Consider the following 16,332-nt stretch of genomic DNA (forward strand, 5'->3'; position numbering starts at 1 on the left):
AGCAGTGACATTGCTGACAGCACTGAGGAGGATATTCCTTTCTCAGCCTTGCTATATATTATTTAGCTGGACATGGGAGAACCAACTCTCATGGTCTAGTGGCTGAAGCCTTGGAGGTATCCAGGGTCTTCCCTGATGCTCTGTCTTCTGTTTCTGCTTGAACATATAACAATACTTACACAGAATAACAAAAATCTGAAAGATCTCTAAGTAATTAAACCTGGGGAAACTGAGGCTCAGTTTTCCATATATGAAATTAGAATAAATTACTTACCCATGGTGGCACAGTGAAAAATAAGCAGAGCTAGAAATAGATCCCAGGAGTCTTGCTTGCTACATTTTTCCTAACTCTACCAGTGACTGTTAATTAGGCCATCATTAGAAGGTGCTGCTTATTGATACTGACACTGTTTCTGTGAAATCAGATGTGGAATGGTTCCCATCCTTCCTTTTCCCCCTTTGGATATGGTACTTCTGCAGGGCGATTGGAACTAGACACAGACTTCTGCTGAAATTGGACCCTGGAGACTCAGACTGGTGAAACTGTAATATGAAAAGAGCCTTAGATGTGTTCAGTTCTCCCATGTTTACTTACTGCTTTTTCTTCCAGTAAAAGAAGCTAACTAGACTTTCATAACTGCAGAATGGTTTGCGAGTGCCTGACTCTGCACATATTAAGAATGATTTTACGAAGTGACAGCTCACCCACCCCTTAACTGAAGGCTGCTCTGGACTTTTCACCTGCTCACAAAGATTTCTTTTGGGCTCAACCTACTTTGGGACCTGAAAACAAAATAACATTAAATTGTGAACATGTCTCAGTTAATATACCATTTGAATGAAAACCCATGAACATGTGCTTAAAAGAAATGTTATAAACCCTACTACGCCTTATTAATCGCTGCACTGCTCCAGTTCTATAGGGGTGTAACTCCACTGATCAAAACTGGAGCAAAAATGTGGAGAATCGTGCGCCTTGAGTTGCTTTTTAATGTTGTCGCTCATTTGCACCTTGAAGTGTTTAAACCCAGACATTGTAGGAGCCATGGTTGCATCATCTTGTCTGGAACTGCAAATGGGTCTTATCAGGGGAAGCATATAATCTCATTCATTGCTTGCTGCCGAGTCCAGTAAAGGCACAGGAGTAGGTAGGATACAATCAATCAGCTGTTACGTGGCGAATGCTAATTATACTGTAGGTGGCTCTCTCTTTTCCTTTTAGAACCGGAATCCAGGGTTTCCAAATTGGAGGTGTATCTCAGTTGCCTGGCCAGCATGATTTTATTTCATCTTTATAATGCACTTGAATGACAAATTCTCATAGCATTTTTAGAAAGCCTTTTATTTCTTTTTGCCTCCTCAGAGATTGAGACAGTGAAGTTAGCCCGCTCAGTTTTCAGCAAACTCCATGAGATCTGCAGCAGCTGGGTGAAAGACTTTCCACTTCAAAGGAGGCCCTACCGCTATTATGAGACATCCATCCATGCCATCAAAAACATGCGCAGGAAGATGGAAGACAAGCATGTCTGCATTCCTGACTTCAACATGCTCTTCAACCTTGAGGTAAGGGGGCTGATGTGGGTGAGTTAACATACTGAATATGGGTTTTGGGAAATTAGTAAGCATTTTACTGTGAAAACGAAAGATGTATATATGACCAGCCTTAGATAGTTGGGATCCAAGAGACACATGCCTTGTCTAAATTAATTCAGGGAGTGTAGTGTAAATATTTATGGGTCTCACAGAACACCCATGGCCTATATAGGATGAAGCAGAAGCTTTCATAGATAGCTAGTGCCTATCCCATCCTACTGTAGCCACTTGTCCAGTTACTGGGTGGCTTCACCCCCGTCCAACTGGAATCTGCATTTTATTGTAAGATTTTCACCCTTCATTTGGACTAGTTTTGTCCTGTTGTTTAGATGTTGTCATTTACAAGGCTGGTGGCCTTCTTATAATCTAGAAACTTGCATTCTGCTGGCAACAGAAGAGCAGAGAGAACAATATAGGGTGCATTCACCTTCATGGAGATTGAGAGCAGTATGGGTTCTGCAATGCTCCTCGGATTTAGTGGCCTGAGACTCAACAGTAACATAGAGTTCCCCTTGTGGCAGCCAGTGCATTGTGTTACTAAGGAGTAAGCTGAGGCAGGATCCTCTATTTGACTGAGGATTGCCCAGATAGCAGAGAATCACAAACTGAGAAAGAGGTAATGGTGCAACTCAGAGCTGTTTAGTTGCCTGCTGAGCCAGGCCTGTGCTGCTGAACTACCATGTTTTTTGGGAGAAACATCAAGAAGTCAAAAGCAGGAGAAGGAGAGGAGGTAAAAACCAGTCCTCCTGGGAGAACAGGTTCACAAAAAAGCAACCAGGACCAACTTTTTGGTAGATCCTGGCCCAGGGTTACTTTCATCCATCTCTTCATATCACTTATCAGCAAAACCCTAATGCAAGCTTTTCTTCAGATGTAAAATCTCAGACATTGTGAAATGGCAAGTATGTGAAGTAGCAAGAATTACATAACCTGGATCAGTATGATGGAAAAATTGATTTGTATTATGCTTTGTCAGTTTAATAAGCATTTTCTTGCACCCATAGTTCTTGCCTTTAAGATGTATTATGTTAATGCAAACTGAGGTAGGTTTGTTTCCTTTGCCTGTCAATTATCACCTTTCTTCACTCAAATTTGTGTTGGAGCCCATCACTTAAAAATTACAATGTATAAATATTTTAGTTCTTTAGATGGCTGTCAAGGTTGAGTGGGCACTGACAGTGGGTTGGTGAGTTGTGTGTAGAAATTGGATGCAGACGCTGATGTCTCTTGCTCCTGGAGCATTGTTTCCTCTGTGAGCAGTTTGGGCAAGACAAGAAGCCTGAGTTGAAGATGAAGTATTCTGCCTCTCTTGAGCTGAGAATGTGATCACACTTAACTACCTGATGAGACAGTACATATTAATGTATTAATTACAGATACCTGAACTGATGTGGATTGAATAAAAACCTTAGGGCTATGTGGCTTCATAGTTTAATGCCCTAGCATTTCACCTCTAAGAAACTGAGGTCAAATCTGGATTTATGCATTTTGCTTTCAGCACATGGTGGTCTCATCCAGCTGGCTGGCTGTTCAGCTCACAAAGTCTTGCCACACTTTGGTGTGAATGACAATTTTTATTCAAGAAAAGTTTAGGCATGAATAACTGAAGGTATAACAAAACAGATGTGAGGTGCATTAGCAGAGCTACGCAGATGATGCATGCATAATGCCTGCCCATGCTAAGCAAGTGCAATTGGTCAATTATATAATCTGACTGTGTATGCATATTCCCACATTATGATAAACAAAGAGTTTAGCTGAGTTCTCAAGTGGAGATTCTGCCTCTCTAACTGCATTATACCACTAATGTGAAAGCACAGTGGGGACACCAGTAATCTCAAGTTAAATGGTTTTAATGATAGTCCAGTTAACCAGCTGCACTGCTTATCTTCATCAGTTTTTGATTCAAGGTTGTCTCTTGGCAGGACCAAGAGGAGCAAGCGTATTTTGCAGTATTTGATGGTCATGGAGGGGTGGATGCTGCCATCTATGCCTCCATCCATCTCCATGTGAATTTGGTACACCAGGAGATGTTTCAACATGACCCAGCGGAGGCACTGTGTAGAGCATTCCGGGTGACAGATGAACGCTTTGTTCAGAAGGCAGCCAGAGAGGTGAGTTAGTATCATTGGGGGGAGGGAATTTTTTTTGACTCTGAAGATTATTTTTTTAATAACTTCTATTTAAAAATGAAAGTAAATTATGCGAATTTCAAGATGGGGAGAGATGAAGAGCAAACATCCTACACATCTGAGTTCAGCTTCTCTCTCAACAACCACTGCATGCCTGTTCCGGATGGGACTTGACAATCACTTTTCCCTTTCATTGCTGTACAACCACATCCCTTGCTTCCTCAGATCTGGTAGGCAGCTTTTTTTGCAGCGAATGCTTGACAGATAGCCTCATTGGCTCTTGTTCACTAGAGCTCACGCATGACACCTCTGTAATGAACCTGGAAAGCAGGAAACCCACCACTATCCTTGAACCCAAGTCTTTAGGGTGATAAATCACCAGATGGCCAGGGATTGCCATGAATCATTTCAGTGAGCCCTCACTGAAGGATTAGGAAATGACATTGATGGATTTGGAAGGGGCGGTTGTCTAGCCTCTCTGAGGTGGAGTTAAAGTAGGGAGCAAAAGGCCCGAGGTTGTGCAAGAAATACACATTCTCCTACACCCAGCGCTGTCTCCCAGGAATCTTTTTCTTCGTGTTGCTTTATTCATGGATGTTACTGACTTCGCATCATGTGAAAGGAAACTACTAAGGCTTATAAAAATGGACATTGGATTGAACCTTACTTATTTTAGTCACCTTTTGGTTCTCTTGCATCTAGAACTGCAGCCAGCGCACCAATGGCACTGTGTAAATTCACAGAGTCACTGACTAAAGCCAGCTGATTCTGAACAAATTGGAAGCACTAGAGTTTAACATCCAACAGAAGTTTTGGTAGAATGAGTCATTGTGAGAAATTAAGTATAAGTAGTTGTAGCAAAAGTTTTAACCAGGGACAAGGAGCAGCAATGGATTTGTTCTTTTAGCCCTTAGGTATGTACGTAGGGCCTGATGCTGCAGTCTTGATGCACGCAAACTTTGGGAGTCACGTGCATGTACAGACTGCAGGGGCAGGCCCAGGTCCCTTTGGAATTTTTAAGCTTGAGGTAAGTATGGTCAAAATCCTCAATTCCATGTTAAATTTCACAAGGCCTCTGAGAGTCCATGGTACAGTGTATTTGCCAACTGATTATTAATGAACCTGAAATCTTTACAAACATGGCCAGTAGGTACTGGGTTGAATCTATGCTGTCAAAGACACCCTTCTCCTTCTCTTGAAAATACTTTCCCTTACTACCTGTCCCCAGTACTTCAGTTCTGGCTCCAGGGGGAAGGCTTTGCACTAGCTCAGCTCAGCTCACACACAGCCTTGAGTATACACATATTTTTAAATAGGACATCAGTATGGGAATGGGATAACATTCTTCCACTTATGGGGCACTGGTTCAAATCCAGCTCAGGCTGGCACTGGCCAGATACTCAATGACTGTGTTAAGTTGGGGAAAGGTGAGAGTCTATTGCCTAGTGGGTTTGTCTACAGCACAGAAACCACCATTACAGTTAGCACTAATTGCCCCCTTGTTGGCATTCTCACTACAGAGGCCAATGAGTGAATGGGTCAGAGAGGTTTAACGATCACTCCAAGTCAGGTCAGCTGCCGTTCACAGCATAGTTGTCCACTGAATAAGCAGAGCTTTTCATTCTCCAGGACTGTCAATTCAGCACCTTTCACAACCACTAAAATACATTTATGAAGGGGGAGGAGGAGTTCTATTCTTTTGTTGTTACACTTATTGTGTTTGCTCTTTGATTACTTTTTTTAAAATTCTTTCATAGCGTCACAAAGAGATCACATTCCTTAGCACTTTTCACATAAGGTGGATCTCAAGATACTTTATAAGTGACTCACTCTCTGAGGTAGTTAAGTTAAACCAATTCATTTCACAGATGGGAAACTGGGTGCCCGAGAGGGTTACAAAGTGAATCAGTGGCAGAGTGCAGGATTTGAACATTAGACTTTCACCAGACATACAGGACAAAATTGTGACTTCAGTTACTCGCATTCAGCCATGTTGGCTTTGGGGGAGAGAATGGAATGGTAGCAAATGTAGAACAAATGCAGCCCCATTTCTCTGCCATTAGAACAGCCTTATTTGAACGTCAGCATGTTCTGCTTTGAGGGAAGCAGTGAAAGTTGTTTCAAGGCATTTCAATTCCAGTTCATCTTCATTGGCCCATTTAAAACTAGTAGATCGTATTTTTTCCAGAGCCTGCGGTGTGGCACCACTGGTGTGGTAACATTCATCCGAGGAAATATGCTGCATGTAGCTTGGCTTGGTGACTCCCAGGTGATGCTTGTGAGACAGGGCCAAGCTGTGGAACTAATGAAGCCTCATAAACCGGATAGAGAGGTAAGAATGGCCTGTTTTAACTGAAGATGGATAGCTTCTCACTTTTCATATTTATTTTCTGACTTCAAACAAAGATTTATGACTGCTGTCCGCATATAAAAGAGCTTTTGTATTATTGATCGCCTTGTCTATCTCCTTTGGAACAGCTGAGCAAGCACCTGTCCAGTTACTCCTATTGCTTTGGATAAGATTACTGAGTTGTCAAAACCTTTTGTTCTGATCTGATAGGGGGGCAGGATAAAACCCCTGCAGAAATTGAAGTGCTAATCTTTGCAGTATGGGCTCAGGACTGCTGTGCATGTGAAAACACCAATACATTGCTGAAGGCACCCAGAGTCTGATGACGGCAACAGAGACCTGATCAACTCTTATATTGCCTTGCGGTTTAGGACGAGAAGAAGCGCATTGAGGCCCTTGGTGGCTGTGTAGTCTGGTTTGGGGCCTGGAGAGTGAATGGGAGTTTGTCCGTCTCCAGAGCTATTGGTAGGAAATGTACTTTAATTCTTGCATCCACTTCTCTTCCCTGTTTTAATTATCTTTTGATTTCTATTGATCACACTGTGTAATACAACAGATAAATAGAACCAGGAACAACTCTCTCCATTTTTCTGGAAAACAGATGCTGGTCTAGCCTGTTATTCCAAGAGACTCCTCTAAATTTAGGGAAAAGAATAATTGGTTCCTTGTCTGAGAATAAATAAAAGGGTTCCAGGATGCCACCTATCGCTCAACATGCCAATCAAAAACCTGAGATTTGAAATATCTTTGCTTTCCATTTTCCACAGGGGATGCTGAGCACAAGCCATATATCTGTGGAGATGCAGACTCCGCCTCCACTGTACTGGATGGGTCTGAAGACTACCTCATTTTAGCCTGCGATGGCTTCTATGACACAGTAAATCCTGATGAGGCAGTGAAGGTGGTGGCTGACCACCTGAAGGAGAACAATGGAGATAGCAGCATGGTGGCACACAAATTAGTGGCATCAGCACGAGATGCTGGCTCCAGTGACAACATCACTGTCATTGTAGTATTTCTCAGGGACATGAACACAGCAGTAAATGTTAGTGAGGACTCAGACTGGACAGAGAACTCTTTTCAAGGAGGACAAGAAGATAGTGGGGAAGATAAAGAAAACCATGGAGATTGCAAACGGCCATGGCCTCAACACCAGTGCTCAGCGCCTGCAGATCTAGGGTATGATGGGCGAGTGGATTCCTTCACTGATAGAACTAGCTTGAGCATAGGGTCCAAAATTAACCTGTTTGAAGACCAGCGCTATTTAGACCTGATGAAAACAGAAACAAGCCAACCTCAGAATGCCAAACATTTGTTACCAGTTCAAGTGTTTAGTCCTAGCCTACCAAAGGGAGTCAATTTGGTTAATGGCTCAACAGCGAAGAATGAATCTCCAAAAAGCACAGGATCTTCAGTGGCTGAACCGACAGATCCAAGGGGATATTCTGCTTCTCTTAGTTTGAGGTCCATAGGGCAGCATATTTACAGAATGGGGGGTTTATCTCCACGCTTTTCTGGATTGGAAAAGGAACAATTCAGATCCTTGGGGAAAAGAGTCTCTGCTTTTTCTCACTTCTACAATGCAAAGAGGGGACGTGGAGCCAGGCTCAAACCAAAGTTTCACACATATCTCTTTGCTCACAAACCTTCCCATATGGAAGGATTAGGTCCGTCCTTACCTGTCCAAAGTGGCAGTAAAATTAAGATGTTGGTAAGAAGTTCTCTGTGGTGGAGGATGAATAGTCACAAAGTTTATGGTGAGAATATGCTCTTGAGTCTAAGACAGAGTAATTATACACCAGATCCATACCTTTATCAGAGCTGAAAAATATAACCATCCTCCTTGTATCCCCCCTTCAGACAACTAGTTTAGTCAATCCCAGAATAAAAGGTGAGCATTTTAGATCTGTGTTAAGGTTCCCTGTAAAACTCAGCTCAGATGTAAATAGACAAAGGAATTAAAAAAATAGTTTGTCACAATAAAACTGCTGGTGATGCCACTCTATCTAAGTACACCCCCACAAACACATGCACGTAAGTATCTGTATTCTCATTCACTAGACAAGCTGGTTAGTTGGCTCAGGTGAATAGACACAGTTAGAAACTGTTGAAAAAAAATGCAGCTGAAAATAAAGTTGAACCTGCCTGAGATATGTCTATGGAGCACTATTTTTTTAACACTACCCTGTTTTAGAATGCCAAATGTTGTAAAGGGTCAGGTTAGAGTTTCCACAGAAGTCCAGGTGATTTTTTTTCCTTTGTTTATTTAGACTAATATTGAGAGAAATCTATAGAAAACCATCCACTTTGCAGGTAAAAGACTAAAAGCCATACAGGGTATTAACAGGTAATTTAAGAACGGAGAGATTCATGCTGTAAACTCTACTCTGTTCTTAGACTAAGGTACATACAATTGATTTAGCTATTATTTCCTGTAACATATAATGTGGAATATGAAAAAAAGTGTTTGTATTTTTTTAAAAAATTGTTCCCTATGGCTACATAGATACACAGTATGGGGGGATTTCATAACTTTTTGGTGCTTTTAGTGGCATTTTTATTAGTCAGTCAGTTTAGGAGGCTGTTGTCAACTGGCTTTAATCTAACAGGACTGTGGTTAATTGGTATGAGATCCTCATCACACCTTCATCTCAGGTGTTGAAAGAAACTCAGTCTGAGATGATGTCCGGGTACAATATGCTGTCACTAAACTGATCATGCTGTAGAACTGCTTGTTAAGAATAATAAACAATTTGATCAGGATTTTGTTTTAGGTTAGTTTCCAGGCTGCAAGGGCATAATTTAAAATAAACTGGAAGTTTTTAGGGCTGATAAAATGCTGGAGTGAGTGTGACATCACTACTACTGAATTCTTGTTGTTCCCGATAGAGTCAGAAAATGGATGTGAGACTGCTATAGTAACCCAAAGTGAATGGAAATGCTGGGGATGTAGATGAATGAGGGTGGTTGCTTTGTTTAGCTGAGATCGTAAAATGCACTGACAATCCAGAGCTCTGCTCCAACAAATTTAGATTTGCAGAGATGAAAAATGTGGGGTGCCCATTTGTTTATCCCAGTGAACAACAGCATTATTTAAAAAACAACAACCACCCACTAACCTATCCTTGAGGTGATGTCTTGCACACTTAAAGGAATAGTTAATTAGAACACAAAAGTAATTTAAAACTGTTCCAGTTGAATGCATCAGACAACATATTAGGCATCCTGCCACTATTATTTGCCACAATAACTAACGATGAGAATACTCATTTGGCACTGGTATGAATATAAAATGTAATTCTCCCACAGCATTTAATTTTAGCAATGATTTAATATGCCACTCAATCTTAGCAGTAACACTTTAAGAATCAGCCTTACTGTTAACATTTAAATATTTTAACAAATTCTAGCTAAGTAGTTAAGAGTCTAAATTATTTGAAACCATGAGACTCGAACTTTACTGATCTCAGCTTGCTCTTTAAGTCTGTCTTTTAAAAGACATTTGATGAAATAGTGAAAAGCTATAAGCAAACAGGAGTTGAAGTGTGGTTTTAGATTCCTGTAATTATTTTGCAGTTTTTTAAAACCATAAATATAATTGAGTCATTGACTTGTACATTTGTCATCTTAAAAAGCCTTAGATGTTAACATTCTCTTCAGATGTATTGTATGTTTCTAATCAGATTTACTAAGGAAATTTGAGAAGCCACACAATACTAAAAGTATGCAATTTTGGGCATCTTGCTGTTGCCTTTTCATTGTTTAAACTTCTCACACTAGTGTAGAAGATGCATTGAAAGTCTCTTCTGTTTGATAGTTGTACTTTTATTGGAAGGTGATGTAAGTGCAATTCCTTGTTTAAGTAAGTATGTCAAGATAAAGTTATGGATGATAGAACTTCCCAACGTGAAAGACTGGTTGAAAAGTACTGGAGTGAGTGTACGCTCTCTTGTCAAGGGTGTAGTTCTTTAGGTGTGGATTCACAAATGATCATTCTGCTTCTCAGACCATTTAGGAGGGAAATTGCCATCATAGTTCCTGTGTAGTCCGGTGCAAAATATTGTATAAATAGCAAGTATTCATTTCTTCACTGTATTCATTTAGAGTAGATAGATTCATTTGTAAGGTAAGTCTTTTAAAATTCTATAATACATATAAAAGTAGTGGTTATTGGTCTGATATATGCTGCTCTTGATTCTACACACTAGACAAAAAAGCAGTGCTTTGTGAAACGCAATGTTTTCTCTTAATGCCACTGGTGATAGGAAGTAGTTCTCTTCAGTTCAAAATCTGGTGCCCTTATTTGCTGCTTGCTAACGTAAGCAATAAGTTCCCCTCTAACTAATGGTATTTAAATGTTCTGTATCTTGTATTTTGATTGTCTATCTGGTGATAAATAGACAAATATAAAAGTATCTATATAAATGTATTTATTAACTGTTAATTCTAAGATTCAGTCTGTGACTTGTGTTTTGTAATTTTATTGTGCATCTCAGTAGTGATAAAATTTGTATAACCTTTTCAATAAAGAGCTGAAGTATCCCTTTTTCAAGTTAACACAATGTGCATCAGTTTCAGTTTACCTATTAAACATGTTTTGCAGGAATAAAAAGGTAGGTAGTGAAAATTGTGTTGGTTTTGAGAAATGGACTTCAGGCTTTTTGTCTGAAGCTGTTCAGAACTCACTGGTATGCTATTCACTGTGAGTTTTAAAGGGATTAATTTAATCCCCCCTCCAATAGTTTCCAGTGTACACTTTTTAAATGTGCAACTCTTGAGGAATGTCTGCTGTTGCAGAGAGCAGTATAGCATCAGACCAGGGAGCTGTTAACCCATTTCGATTTGCACTAAAGGTGAGTGGAAACATGTAAATAACTTTTCTTTACCTAAAAGTGCCATCAATTGTCCTTGCAAGTTAAAATAATTCACTATTTATTGAGTTTAGTCTGCAGTGTAACATTTAAGGACAATGTCAAAGCAGATTTTAATTTATACCACATTGATAGTGGTACATTGTCAAACTCTGCTCCATTTTTGGAACACAGTCAGTGAAAAATGCATTGTGTTATGGACAGATAAACATGAGGTACAAGAAATTCAGTGTTTACAGATGAGACTGCTGTAGTTCAAGTCCACAATGCTATCCTATCTGCTACAGAGTAAATCCTGTTGTAGCACGGAGAAAGATTGATCTAAATTAGTGGCTGTTTTAGCACAGTATATTCACTCATTCAACACTAGTCACATAGACAAAGCCATTAAAGGGGATACTACAGCTTTGTTCATGCCTACAATTTAGGGCAATCTTTCTTTAGATCATAACTCTGCAACAGCAAATAAAACTTTCTACCCTTATAGCATGCAATAAATAATAGTGAAACATAAATGCAACCTCTAACGTAAATATTCATGTCCTTTTCCAGTCATTGTTAAGCAGGCTTAAAAGACTAGCTGCCAGCATTAAAGCATCAGAGAGAAAAAATCCTACAAAGATTTAGTTTAAGTATTTACACATTGACTGCATTTGTTTTCTTTTACTTACATCTTTCTTTGCTGCATTTCTTTACTTTCAAATTAGGGGAAACGGACTAGGCCGGGTTGGCAGAGATTGAGCCTGTCTTCTTCTCAAAGTAGTAACTTGTTTGGAGAGCTCCAGGTGTGGTGCCAGCTCCTACACGCGGTGCTTCTGTTGAGAGATACTTTGTGTTCTCTTGTTCATGGAAGTTCTAATGCTCTTTATGAAGTGAGTAAATCAATCATTTTTATGCTACAGCGTTGGGAGCTTTCCATTTGCAAACCTTATTCTACAGCTCATGAGGTCAGTTGTAATCCATGTAATAGTCACCCATATTTTATTTAATGTTTACGGATAAGCACTATGTTGAAATTTTAACAATATCTTAATAAAACAATTTAAAACATTTTTCAGTGGTCTGCTTATTTAAAGGCAAATATCAAACTCACATTCCTTGTGCTAAGCTGCTTCTGTACAGTAGTCTAATGGGATTTTACTGTTTAGAATTCAAATTGATGCTCTCAGTCTAGGGTTAAGCTGCTTTTACCTACTACTAAAAATGCATCTGAGTGTGACACGCAGAGTAGGAAGCAGGGGCATCTGACCACTGTGCTTCAATTTAAGCAAATCTAGAATTCAGAGTAGGCTGTATAAATGCTTTAAGGTTGTAGCTCCCTAAACTGTACCTGAATTGGTATCTTATTACCTCTCTCTAGGGGAGCCACATATTGACTTATCTATTTTATAACAAAGAAAGGGAGGTGCAGAATTTGAATGACATTTAGTTGTAACAGATGACTTTGTGCCATTTTCAGCAATAGCCCATTACTGGAAGTGCAACAGTTGCATACTTCAAGCCTACATTTTTAGGTGCCCTGTATTTTTTAAACATTGCTGTTAGCATTAAATTTTCCACAGTGCTTTAAGGACTATATCTTAGAACTCCAGGTGATTCTGGGCTCTGTAATGACCTGCAGACCTGGCATTAGTCGCTGTATGATTGGTAAACTAGCTGCCTGAGCATTTTTCACAAGCTGTCTTAACACTTCAACTAAAATGCACCAGTCCCTCACACTCAATTGTATTGAACAGTATGTAAGCAAAAGCTTCTAGATGACAGTTTCACTATGAAACTGGAGTAAAGAATACTATCCACTCCTAGGAAACTAAAAATCACAAGTGGAGAGGGAGTTATATAGTTGCTCAAATGGGTTAGTTTTTTTTGCTGTTTAAAATTAAGATTTTTCTAGGAAATAAGTGTAGATACCTAGCTTTCATTTTTAATCCAAGAACAGGCTCTCTCCTCAGGACCTTTCCTAGTAAAGAGCTTCTAGTTGAAAGTGTAGCACCTAGGTCAACCTTTTAAATAATCAGCTTCTCCCATAGCCCTAGTGGTGGCTGTTGGTCCTCATTTCTAAATTATCAAGCAGGAGACATGGTTCTGGACTCGGCAAATGTTCACAAAGGACTCAGCTCTTTGATACTTCAATGCATGAGAATACAGACCAGTGATTTGGATCCATAAAAGTGGCAGCATAATTGCTAGTGAATTTGGAGAAAGCTGTTATTAGCAAGACACATAGGGAACAAAGTGTATGGGGTTCTGGGGCCCTGTAACACTGGAATAACCAAAGACCTACATGAGACATGGAGTCAACTTATCTCCCCCAAGTCTCACATGCTTAGAATCAACTTGGACTGCTCCTGAATCAGGATGGGAGGCAATGTCCAGTTAGCAAAACCACTGAAAGAGGGTTAAATCAAATACACCTTAACATGAATTCAAAAGCACTTAAGCCAAGGCTAAAATTCAACAGAATGGGAGAGCTCAAACTACTCAAAATGAATGCTTCTACTTACATCATCTTCACACAGCCTATCTGATGAGTACTGTATTTGAGAGAGCCTAGAACACTGATACACAAACTGATGATACAGTGAACAACACTGCAGTCAAGCTCAAGACAATGACTAAAGAAATCCACATTATAGTAGAGATTTGGTTCATGAGGGAGTGCCTAAGGACTACTGGTTGTGGAAGTCACACAGTGTTTCATTTGGAGCAGATTGTGGCCTGAACATACTGGTTCAGCACCACTACAATATAGGTTTAAAAAAACCCAGACTGAACTCTAACTAAGTAGCAGCATATTTCTTTCCCATCAGCATCTGCAATCATACTTGTCCCTACAAAATAATTTCACACAGTATTTCAGTGTTCATTTTATTAACAAAAAGTGCAAACAGTTTTAAACTAAACTATATGATTTGTACACACTTAAACACTTGAACATTACATACAAAACAAATGTTTCAGCAAGTACAGTCAGATGAGACAAGAACACAACTAACATTTATTCATGCTTTTTCACTAGCCAGTTATTCAGCTTTCATTATAGCTTCACAAAACATTTTAGCTGCTCAAATGCAACGCACAGTGGTAAAAAGTTTGGCAACAATGTTCTCAGTTGGTCCAAATTAGAGACTGAAGAAAAACACAAACTAACTCTGGTGCAGGCCACTTTCACCCTACCTTTAAATAGCTTAAATCCCTATGAATACAACTACAATGTTTTCATACCATTAATAATAAAAAGGGAAGGCTATTCCCCAACATTCTCTGCTTCAATCGTATGATAAAGAGACATGTGAACAAGGCTCTAGCACCTTTTGAACATTTGTTCAGAATCTGCATTTGAACCTGCCAAAGCCATGAAGAATACAGTCTTGCTAAGTTTTTTCATAGGGCAACTTGCCCTATTAACAGGTTTAAAACAGCCATGGAAGAACTACATAATCTTTTATATTCAGCACAATGGAGTGCGTGCACACCCTATGAGAAAAATACAGATGGAATAAATAAGCATTATGAAGTGTGCCTCTTCTCAGGGACACAAGCAGGCTAGTGTTAATCCAACTCTTCAAAGTCTTCTGCAGTCAACAAGCCAATCCTCTACCTAGCCCAAAAGAGACAGTTCATATGCAATCTCAGTCATTAAAAAGAACCCATAGTAGCAGCGCTATTATAAATTTTTTATGGATTAGAAAGGATTTAGGGTACTTAAATCTAAAAATTCCCAAGGTAAGTACATAAATACTAAATTAATGACCCCCCCCGGATCAGCGCTGCCTTGGTGCTATGTTACCTCTAGCAATTGCATTACGGACAAAGCAGATTAGTTAACAGGTCTTGACGTTTTAAGTAAATCAAGGAACTGGAGCAGGATCTCATCTACTTTCAGCAGCAATGGGAAAGTGGGATGTATTTACAAATTGTAGGATATTAGTTATTACATAATGCCCTTCCATCTTTATATCCTTCATGTAAATGAGCATTGGCATCACACAGAGTATTTCAGATGGAGGTGTCAGTTTCTTGACACAGCAAAACTTTATCTGGATTTGACCTTTTTACATACTATCAAACCAAACTGCAATAAGTTAACTGCCATTAAGTCAATGTTCTTATTTTAGCAATTACCTTGCATTGTCCTCTCCAGTACCAAAGCTGAGGTCTTCAGGGCCTATTTGATCACCTTCAGAAAAAACTGAACACAGCTCTAATACTGAAAAACAATTATATGGCATCCTTAAAGACTGAGCTGCCAAACCAGTTAAATTTAAAAATCTGTAATTTAATGAGATCTATAATCAGCAATTCTTTGAGAGATTAAGATTTGATTCTTAACAGATGAAAGACAGATACAAAGTTGGAACCTTTATTCTGAATTAGTCTGCTCTACAATTTTAAAACTATGATGGTGGAGTACAAATTGGTGGTGGTTTCAATTTTCTTGTGAGTCAGCAATGTAACATTCAATGTTATGCTGTGGAGTTCTGTAGTAAACTACTAATTCAGAATAAGACACTGATCTTCTACTGATTATTAATATTGTTGTTGGCATTTATTCCAACCATTAACCAAAATTTATTTAGAATTAGCAATCATGTGAAGGTTTTACAAGTACCCTTTAAGAGGTTTTTGAACATTTTCACAGCACAAAATGGTAGACACTTTCAGTCCTTTTAAAACTGAGCTAAAGTATTCAAAAGCAGTTTACTGTCAGTTCAGATGCAAACTCATTACTAGGGGACATTTCGGCTACCACCACTCATTTACTGTTATTTTCTGCAATGAAAATTGAGAATTTTCATAACTGGGGCCAAATCCACTCTTCTGCCCCAAAGCCAGTCAGATTTTATGCAGAGGACAGAGTCAATCCTACAACCTACATGCTAGCTGCTACTGTAGCCCCCAAAGCAGCTGTATCCTTTACTCACAACTGGGATGGTGAATCTGAAGCCACAGGTTCCCATGCCTCTTCCCCAGCTCACCACTCTGATACCACAGCTTTGCAGTGACCATAGGACCTGCTGTACTCAGCAGATGCTCTCTGCATCCTGCCCACAATGCCATAACATTACACCTGTTCTGTGGCTTTCAGCCTTGGGCAGGGGCAAGTAACAGATGGAAGAAACCTGTTAGGTCATGTAGTCTACTCTCTGGTGCTTAATCAAGTCCACTTTGAAATAACTCAAGCAAGGGGACTTCTGCTGGGAGACTGGTCCTATCTTGGATCTCAATGCTAGGAAAAATTCACTCCCACTTTCTTTACCTCCATTTTAAAATGAGATCTCAAGCAACACCTGATATTTGGAAGCCTTCATTTGGCACTAAGACTTGTACAGTTTTGGGAATAACTTAGCCCCGAACAGTATCCTTTACCCACAAGAACTATGTC

General features: G+C 39.6%; 2 protein-coding genes across 5 annotated transcripts in view; one reads left to right on the plus strand and one right to left on the minus strand.

The window, feature by feature from the left end:
* Positions 1 to 8,224, plus strand: part of PPM1E (protein phosphatase, Mg2+/Mn2+ dependent 1E) — a 110,218-nt gene extending 101,994 nt beyond the window's left edge. Inside the window, exons 3-7 of the mRNA XM_073315508.1 lie at positions 1,364 to 1,563; positions 3,519 to 3,707; positions 5,914 to 6,057; positions 6,447 to 6,540; positions 6,843 to 8,224. Of these exons, the coding sequence (XP_073171609.1) occupies positions 1,364 to 1,563; positions 3,519 to 3,707; positions 5,914 to 6,057; positions 6,447 to 6,540; positions 6,843 to 7,900 (1,685 nt within the window). The 3' untranslated portion in view covers positions 7,901 to 8,224. The remainder of the gene's footprint in view (positions 1 to 1,363; positions 1,564 to 3,518; positions 3,708 to 5,913; positions 6,058 to 6,446; positions 6,541 to 6,842) is intronic.
* A 5,576-nt stretch (positions 8,225 to 13,800) lies between these two features.
* TRIM37 (tripartite motif containing 37) overlaps positions 13,801 to 16,332 on the minus strand; it is a 48,161-nt gene continuing 45,629 nt past the window's right edge. For all 4 annotated transcript variants that reach the window (XM_073315506.1, XM_073315504.1, XM_073315503.1 and 1 more), the window contains 2 exons: positions 15,072 to 15,156; positions 13,801 to 14,547 (listed from right to left, as the gene is read on the minus strand). In XM_073315506.1, the coding sequence (XP_073171607.1) occupies positions 14,544 to 14,547; positions 15,072 to 15,156 (89 nt within the window). In that variant the 3' untranslated portion in view covers positions 13,801 to 14,543. The remainder of the gene's footprint in view (positions 14,548 to 15,071; positions 15,157 to 16,332) is intronic.

The sequence above is a fragment of the Lepidochelys kempii genome, chromosome 17, assembly GCF_965140265.1.
Source record: "Lepidochelys kempii isolate rLepKem1 chromosome 17, rLepKem1.hap2, whole genome shotgun sequence".
NCBI lineage: Eukaryota > Metazoa > Chordata > Testudines > Cheloniidae > Lepidochelys > Lepidochelys kempii.